At 43.8% G+C, this 21,329-nt stretch overlaps 1 protein-coding gene across 11 annotated transcripts in view; it reads right to left on the bottom strand.

Annotated features, from left to right (window-relative positions):
* Positions 1-21,329, bottom strand: part of ZNF462 (zinc finger protein 462) — a 139,384-nt gene that overhangs the window by 14,648 nt on the left and 103,407 nt on the right. For all 11 annotated transcript variants that reach the window (XR_004902286.1, XR_004902285.1, XM_036022008.1 and 8 more), the window contains 2 exons: positions 19,784-19,920; positions 9,014-9,237 (listed from right to left, as the gene is read on the bottom strand). Coding sequence is in view for 9 of the 11 variants with exons in the window: in XM_036022008.1 (XP_035877901.1) it covers positions 9,014-9,237; positions 19,784-19,920 (361 nt within the window). In the remaining 2 variants the exon portion in view is untranslated. The remainder of the gene's footprint in view (positions 1-9,013; positions 9,238-19,783; positions 19,921-21,329) is intronic.

The following is a 21,329-nucleotide window of genomic DNA, read 5'->3' as shown; positions in this document are numbered from 1 at the left end:
AGGAGCAATTAATATTGACCGAAGATTTTAGTGGATAGTTTCAAAGGTTATAAGCACAGAGCATCTTCAAATGTCTACTTGAGAAACATCATCTCGTGTTCTGCCAGGCAGGTCTCTCTGAAAAATGGCCACATCTCTTGCTCATCTACTTCTGGTTTCTGTCTTCCAAAATACGTGAAGAAACGGGTCTAAGGTTGCCAAATCAAGAAGCAAGACGAACATGAGGGAAAACAGAGCTGAAATGGCATAATCTTCTAGGGAGAGCCTCAGCTCGCAGAAATCCTTGGAGTTGATAAAGCTAAAGCTGCTAGTAATCCTGAAAAAATGTGGCCAAATGCATGTTTGGGATCTGGCATGGGGGAAGTTTCTTTTGTTTCTTCTCATTTCCTTTGCTGGAAACAAATCTCTGTGTGATTTTATTTTATTTTATTTATTTATTTATTTTTTTGCCACTGTGGATTTCACTAGTCCAGAGAGCTGAACAATTTTATTGGAATAACTAAAATGTTGGTGATTCTTCCTGAGCTTAATGTTCTGCTGCTTTCCCCAAACTGGTGAAAAGAAAGAGATACGAGTTCCTCCAAGTTCAGCCGCCCGAGGCTCCATTTGTATAAAAAAATTAAAACCATTTCAAAGTAAATTAAATTAGTGAATGTGCATTGCCTGAATAGACTATCCTTCTAAATTTAATATACCGAACATGACAATTTTACGAGCAAACTAAGTTAGAGATAATATATTTTTATGTTCCCTAAACTAGCAAAGAGACTTCAGAACCATAAAGAACAGTAACAAGGTATTGAATATACTTAAACTTTCTTTCTAAAATGTGTTTTTAAAAAATACGAATGCAAGGACTTTTTTTTCATGACTTTAAGGTTCTTAGAAATGTCTTCTTTCACCAGCACTGCTAATAAATGGCACTATGGATATATGATTGCATTGCATGTGTGTGTTGGGGGGGTGAAAGGAAGGAGAATGGAGGGATTGAAATAGTCTATCTTTCAGAAAATCAAGTGAGATCAGAAAATGACAGGAAGTTGAAGGATGAAAATTTTTTTTAAAGAACCTGCACTTTTACTTTAGATTCCCAAACATTACAAGTGCTTCTTTGTCCACCAGCACAAAGATAAAGGTCTAGGAAGACACGGTCCCATGTCACCCAAGAAATGAGAGTGCTGCTTGTCATCCCCTTGCTACTTCACCTTGGCTTCTTAGGATAAACATGGCAGCGTAAATCCAGCACCCTTGAGAACTGGGTTCTTAAAGGAATGCTCTATTGGACATCAGGGACCCTTCTTGCTGTCACCAGTATTTAGTCTCATGAATGATACAGTCTTGACATCTCTAGAGACATTCCTGGGGTTTATAAGCTTTGCAGGCAGAAATGGGAAGTCCAGTTTTCAATGTCCAGCTCTGTTTAATAAATTCCTTTGACTGAAAATACATCCTTCAGTGTCTTTTAGTTTCTTCTACAGATTCTTTCCATCACACAAAATCACCTAAAGCTATTTGTGGAAGAATGTAATGAGCAATGCATTCCACATGGAGTCTGGGGAAAAAAGAAGTAAATCTTAGCTTAGAACCAATTGCTAAGTCTATTGTACATTTCATTTTGGCAGTTTACATGTTAATCTGGATCTTGTAGATCTATCTGTTCCCAGGGTCAACTTTATAAGATTGCAGGAAATTAACATTTACTGAGGGATCTATTATGTGTTAGGTCATGGTAAACTTGCATCTTTTAGGTAATGAGGTATAGTTTCCTTCCTATGAAATTCATCTATTTTATTTTTATGTTTCAAAAGTTCATCTATTTCAAATGAACAGTTCAATGAGTTTTAGTAAGTTTATGCATTTGTGCAACCTTCAACGCAATCTGGTTTAAGAACCCTTCTACCACTCTAAGAATGTCCCTCATACCCTCTGCAATCAATCCCTGCTCCCAAGTCTCCAGCCCCAGCCAACCTTCAATCTGCTTCATCTCCATAGTTTTCTAGGAATTTCTTATAAGTGGAACCATCCGATCTGTAGTCTTTTGTGCCTGGCTCCTGCCCACTTAACACGATGTGTTAAAGATTTACCCATGTTGTTACACGTATCAGTAGCTCCATTTCTTTGTATTGGTAACCAGTATAATTCCACCGTAAGGATATACACAGCACATTTTGTTTCAGTCAACTTTATGTGGGAGTGGACTTGCTGGACCAGATGGTAAGCATACGTTTAACTTTTAAACAAATGACCAAAATAATCCAAAGTGGATATGCCATTTTATATCCCAACCAGCACTGTGTGAGATTATCTTTGCCATTGGTACAGGCATGAGTAAAGTGTCTATGCAAACCTTATCATTTTAATCAAATTGTTTCTTATTATAGTTGTAAAGGTTCTTTGTATATTTTAAGGTCCTTTGTCAGTTAATTACTTTGCAAACATTTGCTTCCCCTTTGTTGCTTGCCTTTTCATTTTCTTGATAGTGTCGTCTTCTGAAGAGCAAAAATTTAAGTTTGATGACATCTAATTTATTGCTTTCTTTCTTTACTGTCCATAGCTTTTGCATTTTATCTAAGAAAATGTTCCCTAACCCAAGGGAAATCTGCTATTTTTCCAGAAGTTTTATACTTTCAGTTCATACATTGAGGTTTATGATCCACTTTGATTTAATTGTTGTGTTGGGGGTGATGTAAGGGCCGATGATCACCAGAGTCCAACTGTTCCAGCACCATCTGCTGAAAAACCACCCTTTCCATAGTGCCTTAGCACCTGTGATGCAAATCAACTGGCCACGTGTCTGAGGGTTTACTTCTGGACTTTTCCTTCTGCACCACCAACCCAGGCATCTATCCTTATGCCAACACCACAATGCTCTTGATTATTGTGGCTTTATAGTAAGTTTTAAAATCAGGAAGAGCGAGTCCTCCAATTTTGTTCTTTTCCACAGTATTGAGGCTATTCTAGCTCCTTTGCATTTCCATGTACATTTTAGTATCAGCTTGTCAATTTCGACCAAAGCACAAAGCCTACTCACATTTTAACGTACACTGAATATGTACATCAATTTGTGAAGAAATACCAATATTGAGTCTAAGCCACAAATATGGTATATGTTGCATTAACATGGTTCTTTTATTTCTCTCAATGATATTTTGCAGTTTTCAGTGTATAGCTTTCACAGTTCTTATGTTAACATTTATTATTAACTATTTTATTCTTTTTGATAATGAAACTGACTTATTTAAAATTGATTTTCAGATTTTCCATTATTAGCATACAGAAATATAGTTAATTTTGTATATTTATCTTATGTCCTGCGACTTTGCTAAACTCACTAACATTCTGGTAGCTTTTTTTTTTTGGCAGATTACTTAGGATTTTCTACCTACAAAGATCGCACTGTCTGTGAATAAAAAACATTTTCTTTCTTTTCCTTTCCTTTCCCTTCCTTCCTTCCCTCCTTCCTATGCCTTTAATTTCTTGTTTTTGTCTTATGGTCCTTGACTTTTGTATTTGAATTACTGGCAAATTTCTCTTCAGTACCTTTTACACTGAGACTCTCACACCCCTTCATGATGCTGAAATCAGATTTTTGTATATCCTTCACCCTGATGAATGACCATTTTTAATAACACAATGTCACTATCAGTCAAAAATTCAGTTTAAGCAGCACTGTTATCCTTGTTTATGTAATAGTGTTTGGGAAATTACACCAAAAATTTGAACTGCATTTTGCATTTATCACTTAGAAAAGAAGAAACAGAGATGGGAAAAAGATAGTGCTGTTATCAGTACTAAGCACGTGTCTCAGAACCTTAACAATTGAGAGAAAGATGAAAACCATTAGCGATGTGAAAGTGGCAATTCTGTAGCCTCAATTAGGTACTCATTGGATTTAAGAAACTGGTCAACCACGAGAAAGAATAAAATTACAGAACCTAACTTGGCAGAGTGAAAATAAAACATTGAAGATGTATTTGAAAAGCAGGGTGTAATTAGTGGTTTTATAATGTATTTTAGGTCCTCAGGAACATAACTGCCTTCATGATAGGCACAAGAGTTGTTGCACTTGAGCACAAATCAATTCATGCATAGAGTGAAGAACACAGTGGATCTCAAAATATGGAATACACCGGGACTTCATTTAATCTTACAAAACTTCCAAGAAAGGTATAATGATTTCCACTTAGAAATCACAAAACAGACACAGACATTTGACTTGCTGAAGTTGTACTGTCAGTAGAGGGAACGAGATTCAAACCTAGGTCTGTTTGACTCCAAAATCTCTAAACAGGGCCCCTCTTTTCCTGAGCAACCCAATTCCCTGGATGATGTCCCCAAGCCCAACCTTGCACGCCTGCTCAGAAAGCCTCTGGTTCCACATCTGCACGGCTTCCAAGATTCTCTAGATTCCCCCAGGGACTCCTCAGCTCCCCTGCAACAACTGGGGAAGAATTTATCTTCCCGGTTTGCTCTGCCCCAAAAATACCAGCCTGAAGGTATGAACATGGTAATTAAAAGATCTGAGGTGGTTACATAAATAAGATACATGTACATAAATTTGAGAGCTTGGTTTGAAATAAATGAATGATTTTCCTTTGAGTTCAGGAGCAGAAATGACTAGGAAATCTGACTAAGAAAGAATATTGAGGTTTTTAAATGAAGTAATTCAGGCTTTTCTTCTCTGCTTTCATATTTAGGCAGACACATTAGAAAATGAATGTGTTCCAAAGCAGACAAGTTACCATAAAATCATTAAACTGTGGATGGGTGATAAAGTTCAGCCTTCTGTCAACATCCTGCCAGAAAAAGTCTAACCCTTGGGTGCAGATGATTTAAACTACAATCTTTATAACTTGGTTTTGTAAGGACAGAAAAGAGGGTCTAGCCTGTTATTTCCACTGTGAGGACACAGAGCAAGGAAAAAGGAAGCAATATCAAAAGCGTTTCTAATTGTCTCTTAAGTGAAATCTCACTAGATGTTGTGGATTTCTTGGTTAGTTAGAAAGCATTTCAATTGGTTATTTTCATGACACAAACATCAATCATAGTGCCCCCTGCGCTTTGCAATGCACAAAGCCAGAAACAATCATCTAAATTCCTGATGTGACAAAAACAAGCCCTATGAGAAATGATGCTGTCCTGCATTATTTTATCCTCTGACCAGCAAGTAGTCCTTTTGAAAGAGATTTTTTCCCACAAACCTTTTAGTTTACTTTATCTATGAATCTGTTCTCTATCAATCTTTACTGCCCCATGTAAAACACATATTTTATAGTCCATCTAGTGTTTACACTTTAATAGCATTGCTTTGGAATATTTTTGTAGCAAAATATTAGAAACATCCTTCACAATTAACGGACACCATGGTATGACCATCCAGCAGAATAGGAGCCAGCAACTATGGGCCTACAGCCTGTCACTGCCTTTAAATAAAGTTTTATTAGAACACAATCAAGCCCATTCATTTATGTCTCATCTCAGGTAGCTTTCTTGCTATAAGAGCAGAGTTGAGTGGTTGCCATTGCCACTAAGACTATCTGGCCCACAAAGTCTAAAATGTTTACTGTATGGCCCTTTATAGAAGAAGTTGGTCAACCTTTGTGATAATGTTACTGTAAAACAGTCAGAGTGCTGGGGAGTCTCCCCCCTTGGTCAAGATGGTGGCAGGGGGAGGTTCTTATACTGAGCGTGCAAAAAGCTAGCAAGATAATTGGATAGAGACCCCCCCTTATCAGATTGGGGTTGGGACCAGAGGAAGGCAAGAACATGCACCATAAGTCAAAATGGCAGACAGAGTTGCTGGACCAAAGCGGCCTGTCAGTCTAGGCTGGGGAAAGAAGGGATTGGTTGAGAAGTGGATCCATGTGAAATGCACAAAAGTTTGGGAACTTAACTGGTCATTTTGAGAAAGCACCTGGTCCATCCCACACCCAAGCTAATACAATCCCAGGGGAACAAAGAGGTTCTCATTTGCTTGTGACCTGTACTTGCATGGTGCTCTCTCTTGTTGACTCTGTGGACCATGGCCTCCGGGAGGAAGCCTCTCTGGCCTTCTTGCCCACCTAGTGATGCACTCGCCAGTGTGTTTGTGCGCTCCTGCTCCCAGGAGTATGCAACCATTCAGCTCTGGCAGGGCATGGTCCAGGCCATGCGGGCTCCACACATAGGATCCAGGAGGGAGCTTGAATGGACGGCAGCCGGGAACAAGCTAAGCTCCCTAGATGGGGACTAAGACATGTTGGCAGCTGCCTGCTGGTTCCAAAGGACGACACTTCAAAATGGACAAGAACTCTGGACACTGGCTTTCATCTTGGCCTTGATAAGGACAGTTGGACCTTTTCCGTGGAACAAAGGGGAGATGGTTGTTGAGATGAAAGTCCACCATTCTCTCAAGCTGCACAACACTTGAATAAAAACCTCTTCCTTTTTGCACCAGTATCTGCCTCATGACTTTGGCTTTTGTTGTGATAGCCAGCTGAACCTCCATTTTGTTTGGTTACAATAATATGTTTAAAATAATACGAAAAGCTTCTGGTCAAGATGGCGACGTAGGCAAACATGGATTGCCTCTTCGCACAACCATATCAATATTACAACTTAAATATAGAACAACCATCAGGAATGTCAGAAATCGAGTTGAATGGAAGTCTGACAACTACGGAATTGAAGGAACTACATCCATCCAGACTGGTAGGAGGGGTGTGGAAACAGAATGGGCTGGTCCCACACACACGTGGACAAAAATTAGGGAGGAATATCTTGGGGGTGAGGAGTCCCAGACCCACACCAGACCCCCAGCCCAGGGTTCCAGTGCCAGGAAGCTAAGTTCCCACAACTTCTGGCTGCAAAATCCAGTGGAGATTGAGTTGGTGGGAGAGGCTGCTGGAACCCTAAGCAATTCCACTTGGGGAACCCATACACGGACTCATCTGCTCAGACTAGCTCCCTCTGAGCTCCAGCACTGGGGTGGCAGCTTGAAGGGCACCCGTGGTATGCAGGGAGAGACTGAAGTGTCTGGCATTGGGATAAGTAGGGGCCATTTTCTCTTTACTGAGCCCTCCCTGCCACAGAGCTGGTAGTCTCGTGCCATATCCGAGGCTCCATCAATCTGGCTAACACTCATGACCCACCTTGGAGATCCAGAGAGGCTCCATCCCACCCAATTTACCAGCCCCCTCAAGCTGCTTTTCCATAAGGATGGCCTTCTTGGCTCCTAAATCATATCAGACAAGCAACAGCTGGCTTCAGTGAGCCCTGGCAGCAGCCAGATTAGAGTCACAGCTTGGCTTCACCTGAGAATCTCCAAGCCCAGCACAAGTAGCAACCATTTCAGATTGCTTTACAGCTCAGGCAGGGTGCCCCGGGTGAAATACATGTGGGGGCTGACTTTGGCCTGCACCACCCGGGAAACCCCAGGGCCAATGCACCCAGAGGACAGCTACAGACCACGTCGGAGCACTACAACCGTGACCCTGCACAGGTGATACTTCATGGAGGGTGGAATTTGGAGACCAGTGGTCACAGCCAGTCCTTGCAGCTGAATGGCTAGGGTAAATCCTTCTCGTTGATCTGCCAACAGCAATGAAGGCTCAACTAAAAGAGGAGGGTGCACTCGGCCCACAAGAAGGGCACACCTCGAGTACCCAGCTTGGGTGATAGGTGAGGCTTGGCCACTGGACCCTATAGGACACCTACTACATTAGGCCACACTACCAAGACAGAGTCAAAGCAGCTCTACCTAATATACAGGAACAAACACAGGGAGGCTGCCAAAATGATGAGACAAATAAACATGGCCCAAATGAAAAGAACAGAACAAAGCTCCTGAAAAAGAGCTAAATGAAATGGAGATAAACAACCTATCAGATGCAGAATTCAAAATGCTGTTTATAAGGATGCTCAAGGAGCTTAGTGAGGACCTCAGCAGCATAGAAGACCCAGTGTGAAATGAAGGATACGCTAACTGAAATAAAGAACAATTTACAGGGAAGCAACAGTAGAGTGGATGAAGCTGAGAATCAAATCAATGATTTGCAACATAAGGAAGCAAAAAACAACCAATCAGAACAACAAGAAGAAAAAAGAATAAAAAAAAATGAGGATGGTATAAGTAGCCTCTGGGATGTTTTAAAAGGTCCAACATTGGCCTCACAAGGGTGAGAGAAGAAGAGAAAGAGCAAGAAATTGGAAATGTATCTGAAAAAATAGTGAAAGAAAACTTCCCTAATTTGGTGAAGGAAACAGACATGCAAGTCCAGGAAGTGCAGAGGGTCCCAAACAAGATGGATGCAAATAGGCCCACTCCAAGACATATCATAATTAAAATACCAAAGTTTAAAGATAAAAAGAAACTCTTAAAAGCAAGAGAAAAGAAGTTAGTTACCAGAAGGGTGTCAGATGGGAGGGGGGAAGGGGAGAATAGGTGAAGAGGTGAGGGGATTAAGAAGTACAAATAGGTAGTTACAGAATAGCCACGGGGATGTAAAGTACAGTATGGGAAATAGAGTAGCCAAAGAACTTATACACATAACCCATAGACATGAACAATGGTGTGGAGATTGCCTGAGGGAGTAGGGGAGGCTGGGTGGAGGAGGACAAAGGGGGAAAAATCAGGATAACTGTAAGAGCATAATCAATAAAATATAATTAAAAACATGGAAAAATGCCCTTGTTAAAATATTACATAAAAAGGGGGGTATATACTATGTCATATACAGTATCATCACAATTATGTACATCAAAGGGAGGTGGGCATAAAAGAAACTAAGCATGTTAAGCAGTTGGATTTGGGTGGCAGCATTATATATAGGTGAGATTTCCCACCCCTATTTATATACTCCAATTTTCTAAAATGACCTTACATTTCTTTTACAATAGAAAAACGGAACCTCATTGTAAACATTATTTTAGTTCATATCTATCTTGCACATGACTAAATTTAGCTCTCCCACCTGGCTCGGGCCCTTTCCACAGGTGTGCTGAGGGTGGGCGGCAGGAAGTCCCAGGGAAGTACCTTATGCTCATCCCGAAGGTGGCTGTCCAGTTCCTCCGTGTGCTTGGTCTCATAGTAGCAGAGCTGGCATTTGTAAGGTTTCAGTTCATTGTGCTTTTCTATGTGTTGCTGGAGGCTCTCGTCACTGGAGCAGGTGAAGGTACACTTATCACAGCGGAAAACTACTCCCTGCAAGTATTTTGACAGTTTGGAACGGCACACTTCAATGGGGACAACTCGCTCTTCTGTGGAGACAAATTGAATGGAAAGATGGGAATTTTTACTGATGGTAAGCAGACGTTCTTTCCTTGGAATATAAGAAGAAACTCACCCATTCAATTTTGCTATTTCTTATGAGTTTGGGTCTGTGAACTGCACACACGGATAATACCCTCCCCGTCACCCTTCAAAATAATGTATTTCTCAATAAAAGTAGGTATTTTCAAGACCAAAAGCTCTTTGTGTACTTAATACCCAGAGTGATCTATAAATAGGAGTAGCCAGGCCTGAAGGTTCTTGTTAATTTCTGAATGGGGGTGATTACTAAGGAGGGGCAAAGGACAGGAAGTAGTGGCCGTTTTACCAATATTAATGATCGTCAACAGCAACCGATTCCTACTTTCTAGTCAGTGCTATTTTGGTGAACATATGGATGTCTTCAAGTGGGCAGGAAACTGACATACCCCAAACACCTATGTACCACCACTGTGAGCCTTCCTAGCAATGATGAGGCTTGAGTCATTCTTCACAAGTTAGTAAAGCAACTCTCCAAAACTCATAGACATTTACATTGGCCACGCCACTGACAGACAGGGCCAGAGATCTGTAACCCCGTCTGTCAAACTGCACACCCATGAGGTCCCATCATTTCCAATTGTCTCCCTTCCAAGATGGTCTCAAGGAGATGGTTCTCCTTTACCTGAAACCAAAGGAGTCTCTCTAGCCTAATATCACCTCTGAAAACAAAGGAACCTGCACGCTTTCATTCACCAAAACTCCAACTCCAACTGTGAAGAGCTCACAAATGAAAAGGCTGCAGGCAAAGTCAGGGGTGATGGGGGTGGTGTGGGAGATATGGGGGATTTGTGTCTTTCCTCCCTAATCTGATTGTCACAAGGGGAAAAAATAAAAGAAAGAGAATTTGGGTGCTTTCCCCATTAACATACCAAATGCTGGAAGGGCTGGGAATGCGTGTGTGCTTGTTTATTTTGCACTCTCTCACCCTTGTGTTTAACTGCTCAAATTAAATTTCACACCAGTCTGCCCAGAGTACCGGCGCACGCGCCAGATACCCATAACTGGGATAAAATTAAAATCTGTGCTATTTATGCAAGGATCAAATATAGCGAGTGTTTTCACGCTGTGTCTGGATTCAGAAGACTCTCTGTAAGTTTACAAATGGACGCACACAACATATACTTATATTATTTAGAAACAGCAATGTATTATTAAGTCAAGAAAGCGTGATTTATTCTCAGAGTCACTGAGCAGCAATGTTTCCTGAGCATCAGTATCTGGAGCGCTGGCGGGACTCCCTAGGTGAACCCTCCCTTGGTCGCCGGCCTGCGACGGGCCCCTGGGGAATTTCCCCCACCCTACGCCATGCCGCCGTAGCCTCAACCATCACAATCTCACAGCAGGGCAGTCGCTGCCTTGGGAATCCCTGAGTGCAGCGATTAATTGGCCAGCAAGCAAGCTGGGCAGAGGGAGCGTGGAAGGTGCCGTCTGCAACCTACTCCCTGAAGCTCTAATGCATATGTTATTTTCCCTATACAAAGAGTCAGTCGCTTATTTAGAAATATAAATATTTTTAAACTGAAGGAGAGCAGACAGCTAAGAAACACATGATTATAATGTAATCCACACATTTTCTTAGAATAGCAAATGTTTAACAGTCTTCTAACCATTCAGTTCCACGGTTTGGTGTAAACACAGGAGAAAATGCTTTGGCATGAGCCAGTGAGCTTTAAGAAAGCCCATCCTATGACATTTTGCTCCTATAACCCAGGGTTTCTCAAGAGTAGCGCTACTGACACTTTGGGGCCAGATAACTGTTGCTGTAGGGAGCTGCTCTGTGTATCCTAGGATGTTGATTAGCGTCCCGGGCCCTCGACTAACCAGATACCAGTAGTACCTAGTTGTGCTACTCCCCCAGCTATGACAACTGAAATGCGTCCAGACAAATGTTCCCCGTGGAGCCAAGGCCGACCCTGGTTGAGAACCACCACTCCAAGCACAGAGCCAAGCATGATCTCCAGCTGCTTGAGGTAAGATGCCTGTGGACGAGAACCGTGAGCGAGCTGGTGTCCACAGCAAGAGACAGGGGTACGGGCTCAACCAGGGTGACCTGCATACTGAGGGTATGTATGCTTTCCCACTGGGGGTCACGGGAAGTGCTGACATGCACTTTTCTGGCACCTTCCTTGTTCTCCCCCATCTGTCCCTAATTTACATTTTGCCATTTCTTCCACTTTCATTCTTTGGCTCTGGCCTACATCTGGGCCCGGGGTCTGTCGGCCTCAGAGGAGAAGGACAAAAGTTTATCTGATTTTCCACGTAACGGAACACGTTTTCAAACGCCTTGAAGACGGTCGCTCCGTCACCCTCCAGTCTTCACTTCTCCCTCGTAAATCATCAGTTCTCTCAGATTTGTTTTTGATAGGTCTCCTTTCCAATTCCTCTACCATTGGGTTAGTTTTCCTTGCCGTTTCTTATTTCACTATGTGTGTCTAAGTGACTTTCACGCTGTCCCGAGCACTCAGAATAATGCCTTGGGGTTTAAATAATGATAATTAACGTGAACAAGCACTACAATTTATTAAGTGCTCGCTACGTTTCGACATGGTTAGGCGCTCAGCACTCACAGCTACTTTTCATTCTCCTAACACTCCGAAAAGTCAGTTGTATTATCTTCAGTTTATTGACGTGGAAACTAAGAGGTGATCTGTTCCGCTATTTCCTCAGAGGCCCTCTTCTAGTTCAGTACAAAGTTGTGACCTGGGAGCGGAGGTCTCCTGACCTTGGCCAGTGCCTTCCTCCTTCACCCCTGAAAAGAACAGGGGGACAGCCGATCTGCATGCAGTGTATATACAAACCTTTGATTCCTAATCGTTTAAAAAGGCAAAAGCTATAGATGTCTAAAGCAACCATGTCTATCCGAATTTCTTTCAGATATCTTCTGGATTTGGGAGAAGGTCATTTCCCTACTTACTGTCTTTGAAAGGTAAGACTTCCCATTTCCAAACTAAGATGTTACCAACACCCCAAGTTATTTGGATTTTTTTTACTAACATTTGCTTTAGAAAAATGTGAACTTTTTCTTTCTGAAAACATAGCTAACATGACCAAGATAAAAAACAAGACAGACTTTGAAAGGCAGGCAAATGACCGACAGCATTTTCTGAATGAGGTTATTCATTATTGAGGCGAGTGAAGGACATAAAGTTAGAGACTGGAACATTTCCAGGCATGGACTGAGCCCCGTCTTGGCTACAGGAGCTCCACGCTCAGGGCTTTTTTTTTTTCTGCGGGGGCAGCGACAACTGTGGGGCTTTCTTGACTTCACACCTCTCAAAATTACCTTGGGTAAGAAATCAGAGCCTGAATCACACTCATTGTGACTCAGCTTCCAGCACTGGCTGCAAAAATATTATGACTTCAGCAGTTTGACTACAAGATAGATTGTGTCTCGCATCTCCTACTCAAAAGATGCTTGGTGCTGCAGCTGGACCTAAACCCAGGAGGCCGGACCTCAGAGCAACGCCACACTGAAGCAGGTGGGTACTAAGGTGTGACGGGGCTGAGAAATGTGTGCTGTCCAGCTCCCGTGGGGCTCCGTGGAAAAATCTGCAGAGTTGCAACTAACGTGGGGTCGGTCACTTCTGCCCAAAACAGCAGAAACCACACCCATGTGAAGCCCAGCATCATCAAGGAAAAATCCTTTCTGAAAGGCAGACCACAACATGCATGGGTTTCCTTTCACACTGTGTCAAATCCAAATGAGGCAGGGACAGATTTGGAAATCATTCATTCCGACAAACTTCATAGGCAAATAAATGATCATGTTAAAGCACCCAGTCCCTCTTTGGGCCAAACCAAAGACCCACCCATTCCTCCCTCTCAACCAGCCAAGTGTCAAGGGTGAGTACTAGAAAACCGTTAAGAATATAACAACAGTTTCTTTAAAGAAAACCATCCACAAACATAGCCATAATGAGACACATAAACATAAGTACAATGGCTTCCAATAAGTTATTCGGTTTTCATGTCAGCCAGGTTACCACCCTCAAGCCACAGAGCTGGGAACCGTACCTCTAATTAGAACAGGCAAGTGTATTTGATGGGGGTGGAATCACATGTAATTCCACTGAATGAAATGACACATTGTTCATCTCACTGTAGATTTCCCCCCCAAGAAAAACGATACTGACTGGATAAATTAGGGGAGATTAGTTCTAGTCCAAAAGACACCCTCCTCAAAGTTTCAGTTAAACTCAGTGTTTGTCTAAGTATTGGGGCTACAGGTTGGGAAACAGAAACTTTACGCTCATACGCCAACTGGAGGCCAGTATCAGTCAATTACACAGCTCCGTAATGATAACGTAAATATTTGGAAAATCTGTTTCATTCGATAATTCACAACCTGTGTCCGATTTTTCAGGTTCACTGTGGGTGCCCATGGTACATACAGGCAAAGCTATGTCTAAGGCGTCGTACTCCCAGTGGTGATAAATTCAATGGAAACAGCCTCATGAAACTATTCCTTTGTTTGTCATCGCTCTTCCCATTAAAGTTCAAGTTACTTCAGTGCACAAACCTTGCCTGACTCTTCATGGCTGTATCCCAAGAGCTTAGAACAATGCTAGCACGCAGTGGGTGTTTAATAAATATTTGCTGCATGAAGGAAAACCCACCAAAAGCCTTACCACCAACTTTCTCCTTAAAACAAAAGCCTCGGTGGTTGATTTTTCCTCATGGCTAACCTCATGAAGTGCTGATCTGACCCAAGTTCATAGTTCCTCAAAGAGATGGGTTCACCAGTCCTTTGTGCCAGTCTGTGCTAACTTAGTGTTCGTCCGGTGTCTCATCAGTCCCCTGGCTTCCCATATGTTTACTGAGTCAAGTTCAAACTCCCATGTTGGTAGCCAAGCCCTCCATCATTTGGCTGGAATGTACATCTTCAGCCTGGCCCCCTAGTTTCTTCAGGCTCCCCTCAAAGCACCTGAACACCCTTCTGTGAACCCGTCTTGCTTCCCCTCACCACAGTGCTTTGTGAAATCACTCTGTAGTGAGTTAAATTGCGCCTCGCAGAAATGGACGTCCGCCTGGGACCTCAGAATCTGACCTGACTGGGACATAAACTATTTGCAGAGGTAAATAGTCAAGATCAGGTTACACTGGATTAGGGCGGGCTCTAAATCCAATGATGAGTCTGAGGTGCACAGCATAGTGGTTAGACAATCACATATTTTACAAAGTGGTCCCTCCTCCTGATATTTCAAGTATCCACCTGGTACTGTACAGAGTTATTGCAATATTGTTGACTATATTTCCTATGCTATACTTTATATCCCCGTGACTATTTTGTAACTTCCAAGTTGTACATCTTAGTACCTTCACCCCTTTCACCCAGCACCCCAATCGCTCTCCCCGCTGGCAACCACCAGTCTGTTCTCTGTACCTATGAGTCTGTTTCTATTTTGTTTGTTCATTTATTTTGCTCTTTAGATTCCACATATAAGTGAAATCATATGGCATTTGCCTTTTTCTGTCTGACTTATTTCACTTAGCATAATACCCTCTGGGTCCATTTATACTGTTACAAATAGTAAGATCCCATTCTTTTTCAAGGCTCAGTAATACTCCATCGCGTGTGTGTGTGTGTGTGTGTGTGTGTGTGTGTGTGTGTGTGTGCGTATCACTACATTTTATCCATTAGTCTACTGATGGGCACTCGGGTTACATACATATCATGGTTATTTGTTAATAATGCTGCAATGAACACAGCAGTACATGCAGGGTGGGACAAAAGTAGGTTTACAGTTGTTTGTATGGAAAATAATACAATAATTAATATGTAATATAAGAATAACCTCTGTCTCACATACTCACAATCATAAACCTACTTTTGCTCCATGCCATATATTTTTTTCAAATTAGTGTTTTGGGTTTCTTGGGATATATTTCCTGAAGTGGAATTGCTAGGTCGTATGGTAGTTCAATTTTTTTTTGAGGAAACTCTATACTGTTTTCCACCAATGGCTGCACCAATCTGCGTTCCCACTAACAGTACACAAGACTCCCCTTTTCTCCACATCTTCGCCAATACTTGTTTATTGATTTACTGATGATAGCCATTCTGACAGGCATGAAGTGTTATCTCAATGTGGTTTTAATTTGCATCTCTCTGATGGTTAGTAGCACTGAACATCTTTTCATGTCTATTGGCCACCTGCATGCCCTCTTTGGAGAAGTCAATGACCAGTGTCCTATGGGAAGAGGCGAGTACAGAGAGACCCACACAGGGAGGAAGGCTGGTGCAGACAGATGCAGGGACTGGAATGACGCAGCTACAAGGACAGGAATGCCAGAAGCCACTGGAAGCTAGGAAAAGCCAAGGAAGGATTCTGCTCTAGAGCCTTCAGGGAGAGCACAGCCCTACTGAAACCTTGATCTCAGACTTCTAGGGTCCAGACTGGTGAGAAAATACATTTTTGTTGTTTTAAGCCACCCAGGAAATTAATGTACCTCACTTTGTCCTGTTTGTTGAAACACAATTACAACTGCTCGAAAGCCACGCCCCCTGCACCTTTCTCACCCCAAACAGAAGTATATCTGCCACTAAGGTACTTTTCACTCACTCTCTGGTACATATTTATGCACCATTCCTCTCCTTGAGGAAGGCTGGTGCTAGGTCTTAAAAACCCCATCTTACCCAAAGAACCCAGCATAGCATGGCTTGTAACAAGCAAATAACGAATGCTTGCTGGATGCATGAATGAACAGTATGTTCTCTTCTGCCACAGCCAACATAAATCCATGAGTATTTTTCATTCAGATTTCCCGTGAGCGAAATAGATTCTCCTTTTCTTTCCTCCCTGTTTAAATGCATCCATTTGTTTGGATAAAAAGCTAAGGAAACTCTATTTTGGCAAGTAGTAGTTCAGTCTCAGGACCAGTTAGTTCAGTTGTTTTTCTTGCTTTTCATCCCAAGTATTTTAATTAACTAAGGCCTCGCAAAGATATCTTTCTACAGGCCCTAGAGACCAAAGATGTTTACTCGTCCACAGAACAGGGAGGGCACAGGTGCGGAGGGAGCCACATCTGCTTACTTTGAGATCAGCCCCGACTAGAAACTGTAAGACTGACAGACACTCAGCCCTGGCTCTTGACTTGTCCAGACCAGCTTCCCACGGAGTTACCGTTTTGAGTTGGGGAGGACACAAAAGCCAGGCCAGGACACAGGTGGCAGGCGCGGCTGTTCTGGAGCACCCTGCCATCTGTGGTCCAGTGGGCTTTGTGTCTGACCTCCCGCTCCACACATAACCCCATCCTGAGGCCCAACTGCCACAGCCACTGCGAGGCTGAGCAGAGTGACACGGACCACCTTCCTGAGGGTGAGACAGTGACGTCTGGTGGTTAAAGGCAAGGGGTGTGTGTTGGACAAGCCTGGTTCGGATCCCGTCAATTATCAGTCATTTGGCCCTAGGTAAGGCGCTCTGTCTTTCTGAGCCTGGTTTTCCCCTTGTTTTCAGGGATAGTGGTAGTACCCACCACACAGTGTTCTGTGAGAATTCTGTCAAACAACATTTGAAAAGCACTTAGCAGAGCCCCTGCTACATAAGTGCTTGGTAACAGCAACTCTAGTTATTGATGTTAACACTGTCATTATTACTACCAGCCCTCAAACTCTCATGTTCATTCCAGACTGTACACTTTCTCACCCCAATAAGGCTGATATTTATATACGCAGGTGCCTCTTTTACTACAAATTATCTGTACAAATAAACAGTGGCAGGCAATATGATGGATGGAGCAGGGGGTCAGAGGACTGGGGCTGGCTCCTAGCTCCACCACTTACTGGGCGGGGGCCTCGGGCTGAACTCTCTCAGCTGGCGTGGGCCCTGGGGACTTACCACTGCATTTACGGTGGGGACACCATGCCCTATGTCACACACGGTCCCCTTTAGAACAATTTGCTGGAGAAATGCCTTTCAGGTTTCAGTGTCAAGGATTCCTGAAAATTTCCTGAACAAAATTTCAAAAGCCTAACCAAGTGTAAATTCGACTGATTCTGTTTTCTTCTCTCCCACAGTAGGCAGGGATCTTGGGGCAAAACGTGCAGCCCGCTGCTGCCAACTGCCCCGCGCCTCCTGGGGCCCTGAGTGTCCAAACCCTTGGTGAATTCAGTCATACCTTCAGGTGAACTTTCTACTGGTTTCTCCCTATTTTGGGTTTGCCCCAATTTCCTCAGTGGTGTTTAATCTTATAGTTCTGCATTAATGCCTTTAAGGTAAACCCTTTGTGAAATGACCACAAATAACTACATGAAATTACAGAACAAGTCATTTTTCTCAACATTGCCGTATGTCAAATAAGACTATAGGTAATAGTATTATCCTTCATGTGTTGTTGGAAGGTAAAGTGACACTGGGCGTGTGAGAAGCACTTGGTCAAGTGTCATGCTCCAAGTGTGAGTACATGACCATTAGCATTTCATCTCTCTCTTCTTCACCCTGACCTGCGGATGTTTTTATTGACTTGAAAGAGAGAGAGACAGATAGACAGACAGACACTGATGTGAAAGACAAACATCCATCAGTTGCCTTCCATACACACCCCAACCAGGGATCAAACCCACAACCTAGGTATGTGCCCTAACTGGGAATTGAACCCGTGACCTTTTGGTATACAGCACAATACTCCAACAAACTGAGCCACCCAGCTAGGCAAGACACACTTCAACTCTCTTTCTGCCTCCCCCTTTCTTGAATGTTCAGCTCAAGAACGAAAGGAAAGGGAAGGAAAGTCATAGAGCTCATTGGGCACCACTCTGATCCTGCCTGGCAGCAATCTGGGAAAAAAGGAAATCAACCACAGAAGCAAGGTTTCATCATTTCCACCTGCACGGCAGCAACACTACTCATGGCTCCCCCAATCTCTGAGGGGAGCACAGAGTCACTGTGACACACAGTCACCAGAAGCCAGGTGACTGAGACAGAACACCAGGTGGGACCACTCAGGCCAAGAATTCCTTCTTAACTGTCCCTGTGCTGCTTCTCCCAGCTCGTGGGTGGACAACATCCTTGCCAGCCATGCACGCATGTCCCATCAGAGGGGAATCTGCGAGTGCTGATGGTGAGCCTTCCACGGGGTCTGCTGCAGAGGTGAGTGAGACATTACAAAAAACACACGCCAGCGGCAGTGGCTCTGGGGAAATTTTGGAAACTTGCATAGCGCCCCAAAACATGTAGCATTTCAGAGTGGAAGATGTCTCAGCAGGACAGCGGAAGACAACCATGATGCTTCTGATGTGTGAGTGGCCAAGACTGAGAAGCTTTCCAAGGACAGAGGCAAAGGAGGACGATGGGAAGGAGGAGGAAGTTTAACAGGGTGGGCGGGGAGGGATGCAGGACAGATGGGAAGATCGGTAGAAGGGAACAGCCAGACAGGCTGGCAGCGGGTGTCCTCATCATCCTTTCCCCATCCACCTCTGGCATGCACCTTTTCATGACAAACTCGTTTTCATATAAACCTGCTTTCCCTTCCAATGCAGAAGAGGCCTGGTGTTGAACAGTGTTTTAATTGGCCAAGAGCGAACTCAAAGCAAAACCAAAAAGAACTTAGAAGAAGGATCCCTGTTTATAAACAGGAACCAACATTTAGGGGACACCCAGCGACATGGCCCTTAGGGAACACAGTAGACACTTCACATGGGATCTCACAGGCTTCAGCATCATCTCTTTTTGCAGACGAGACAGAGGTTCAACACAGGAGGCTTCAAGGCCAGAATTTAAATCCAAAGCTTATGGGTTTTCTAATATTTATCAGGCCATTCTGACTCTTAAGAATTTTCTCTCTCTCCATTTCAAGGGAAATTCCACATTCTTCTTTGGAAATCATCATTTTGGTCTTCCTCCAAAGAACTGCTTATTAAGAATCTCTCCCACATGTAAAATATGCTCACACCCTCATCCAAAAGTCTCATTCCATTAAGGCACAGGTGGCAAAAACAAGGCCCGCGGGTTGCATCCAGCCCTCCACCTTGTTTTATCCCCCAGCGGCAGCACCGAGCTCCTTGCCCCTAGTGAAGGAGTAGTTACATTTACACAGTCCTAACATTACATTCAGCCCTTTGAAGGCAACTGTGAGGCTGATGTGGCCCCCGGTGAAAATGAGTTTGACACCCCTGGATACAATTTTTTGCATTTTAGAGTGAGCCTTCAGCCACCCATTCTCGTTCTCACTCACTCCTTCCCGAGCGAGGCTGTGGGAGCCAAGGACTCAATATAAAATTCCCGTACTCTGGGGAGCCCTGCAGAAGTGCTCACCGCAGGATCCATCGCCTTCGCCTCCCTCCAGGGGGAGGAAGTCCTCTGGGCAGGAAGGTGTGTTTTTAACCCTGTTGACTGTCCCGGTGGGTATCCCTGTGATTTCTTGCCAGAGAAAAGGTAAGGAACCAGGGACCAAGGCCATGGTGCCACTACCACCTTGAGAATGCATCCCTGCAAGGCCACCTGTGCCGCCCGCCCCCCTGTACCCCGAGAAAGCCGAGTGAGGAAGGAAGGTTACCTCGGTGCAGCACGATGTGGTCGATCATGTTGCGTTTGTATTTGGTGTGATAGAGGCAGAGAGGACAGCGAAGGTCTTTGGGGCCCTCCTCCGGAACGGCCGAGTGCCCGGCTTCCACGTGCATAGTAAAAGCAGATCTGGGGGAGAGGCGGGGAGACGGGCGATGAGTATGAAAAGGATCATTTCACTCACGTGCTCCCTGCCCCGCCGGCAACCTTCCTGCAACATTTCCCGGTGAGACGCCCTGGCCGGAGGGGCCAAACCACCTATGGTAATTGTGTTTGCTGACTGTGCCTTCCTCTGTCCCTTGCCTAGTAACCGACACTGTCATGCAGCAGTCACTCATTTTTGGAAATTTGGACACTTGGCTGGGTTCAGGACTTGGTATAAAATGAAATGGATTCCCCCAAAGACATTATTCTTTTTTTTTTTTTTAAAAAGGACAGTTGGTATAACATTAGTTGTTAGTTTTAGGTGTACAATACAGTGATCCAACATTTCTATACCTTACAGTGTGACCACCCCACTGATTCCAATACTCCTCTGTCAGCGTGCGGACGGAACACGGTATTACTGACTGATTCCCCTTCACCTTTTCACCCAGTCCCCGGCCCCATCGTTTCTGTTTCTGAGTCTATCGAACACTTCCTTCTTGAAAAGGAAAAACTGCCTGTTAAAAACAGGACAAAATCCCTAGGAGGACGGACGTAGCCTCGTCGTGCCTGGGAAGAGGGGGACTATTTTAAAGCGGGCTGATTTACCAGCTGCCTCTCGGCCCTCTGCGGGTGTCGGGCAGGAGGTCACAACACTGACAACCAGGTAGACTGACTCGGCTATTGTAGGGCTCGAAGGTGCAAGAGTACTGCTGCCTCCCCCTCCCCCCTTCTCAAAACTTCACTGTGTACAGAGCCCTAAATGTCTCATAAAAATGGATGAAACCAACAGCTGAATGGGCGAGATCCTCTTATTAACCCAAGGGCTTCTCGCTGGGGAAACACGCACACTTGTCAGCTCGCCCTCGTTATCGGGGCCCTTGTAGCCTTCTCTCATTTCTAAGGCCACATACATATTTATCTGCAAAACAACTGAACCAAGTTAAGAGTCAGAGAGACAGCGCATTTTCCATCAAATCCAAGCAACTACGATGCTGCTGGAAGAGACACTTGTTATTCTTCCAATTCATGTTTTCCTTTGGGTGTGAAGCTCACTTTCACCAGCCTCTCCGTGTGGAGCCTGCAGTGGCGGAAGGCTCAGGTCTTAATTGGGACAGGAGCAAGTAATAATAGCTTTATATCTGTAACACAACATATAATGCTATTATTTTTTAGCTTTTTCTCTATAATAAAACGTTTACTAGTGTTTACTTTGTGCCAGGCACTATTCTAAGCACTTAGTTATATTGGTTCATTTTTTCCTTATGAGAGAGCTCTGTGAGGTGGATACTATTATTATCTTTATTTTACAGATAAGGAACTGAAGACACAGAGAGGCTTAGTGACTTGTCCTAAGTCACACAGCCAATAAGGAGCAAGGCTGGGATTCAAAC

The sequence above is a fragment of the Phyllostomus discolor genome, chromosome 3 (genome assembly GCF_004126475.2).
Source record: "Phyllostomus discolor isolate MPI-MPIP mPhyDis1 chromosome 3, mPhyDis1.pri.v3, whole genome shotgun sequence".
In the NCBI taxonomy this organism is placed as follows: Eukaryota; Metazoa; Chordata; class Mammalia; order Chiroptera; family Phyllostomidae; genus Phyllostomus; species Phyllostomus discolor.
Note: the sequence above shows the minus strand (reverse complement) of the source record. Positions and strands in the feature narration are given on the sequence as shown.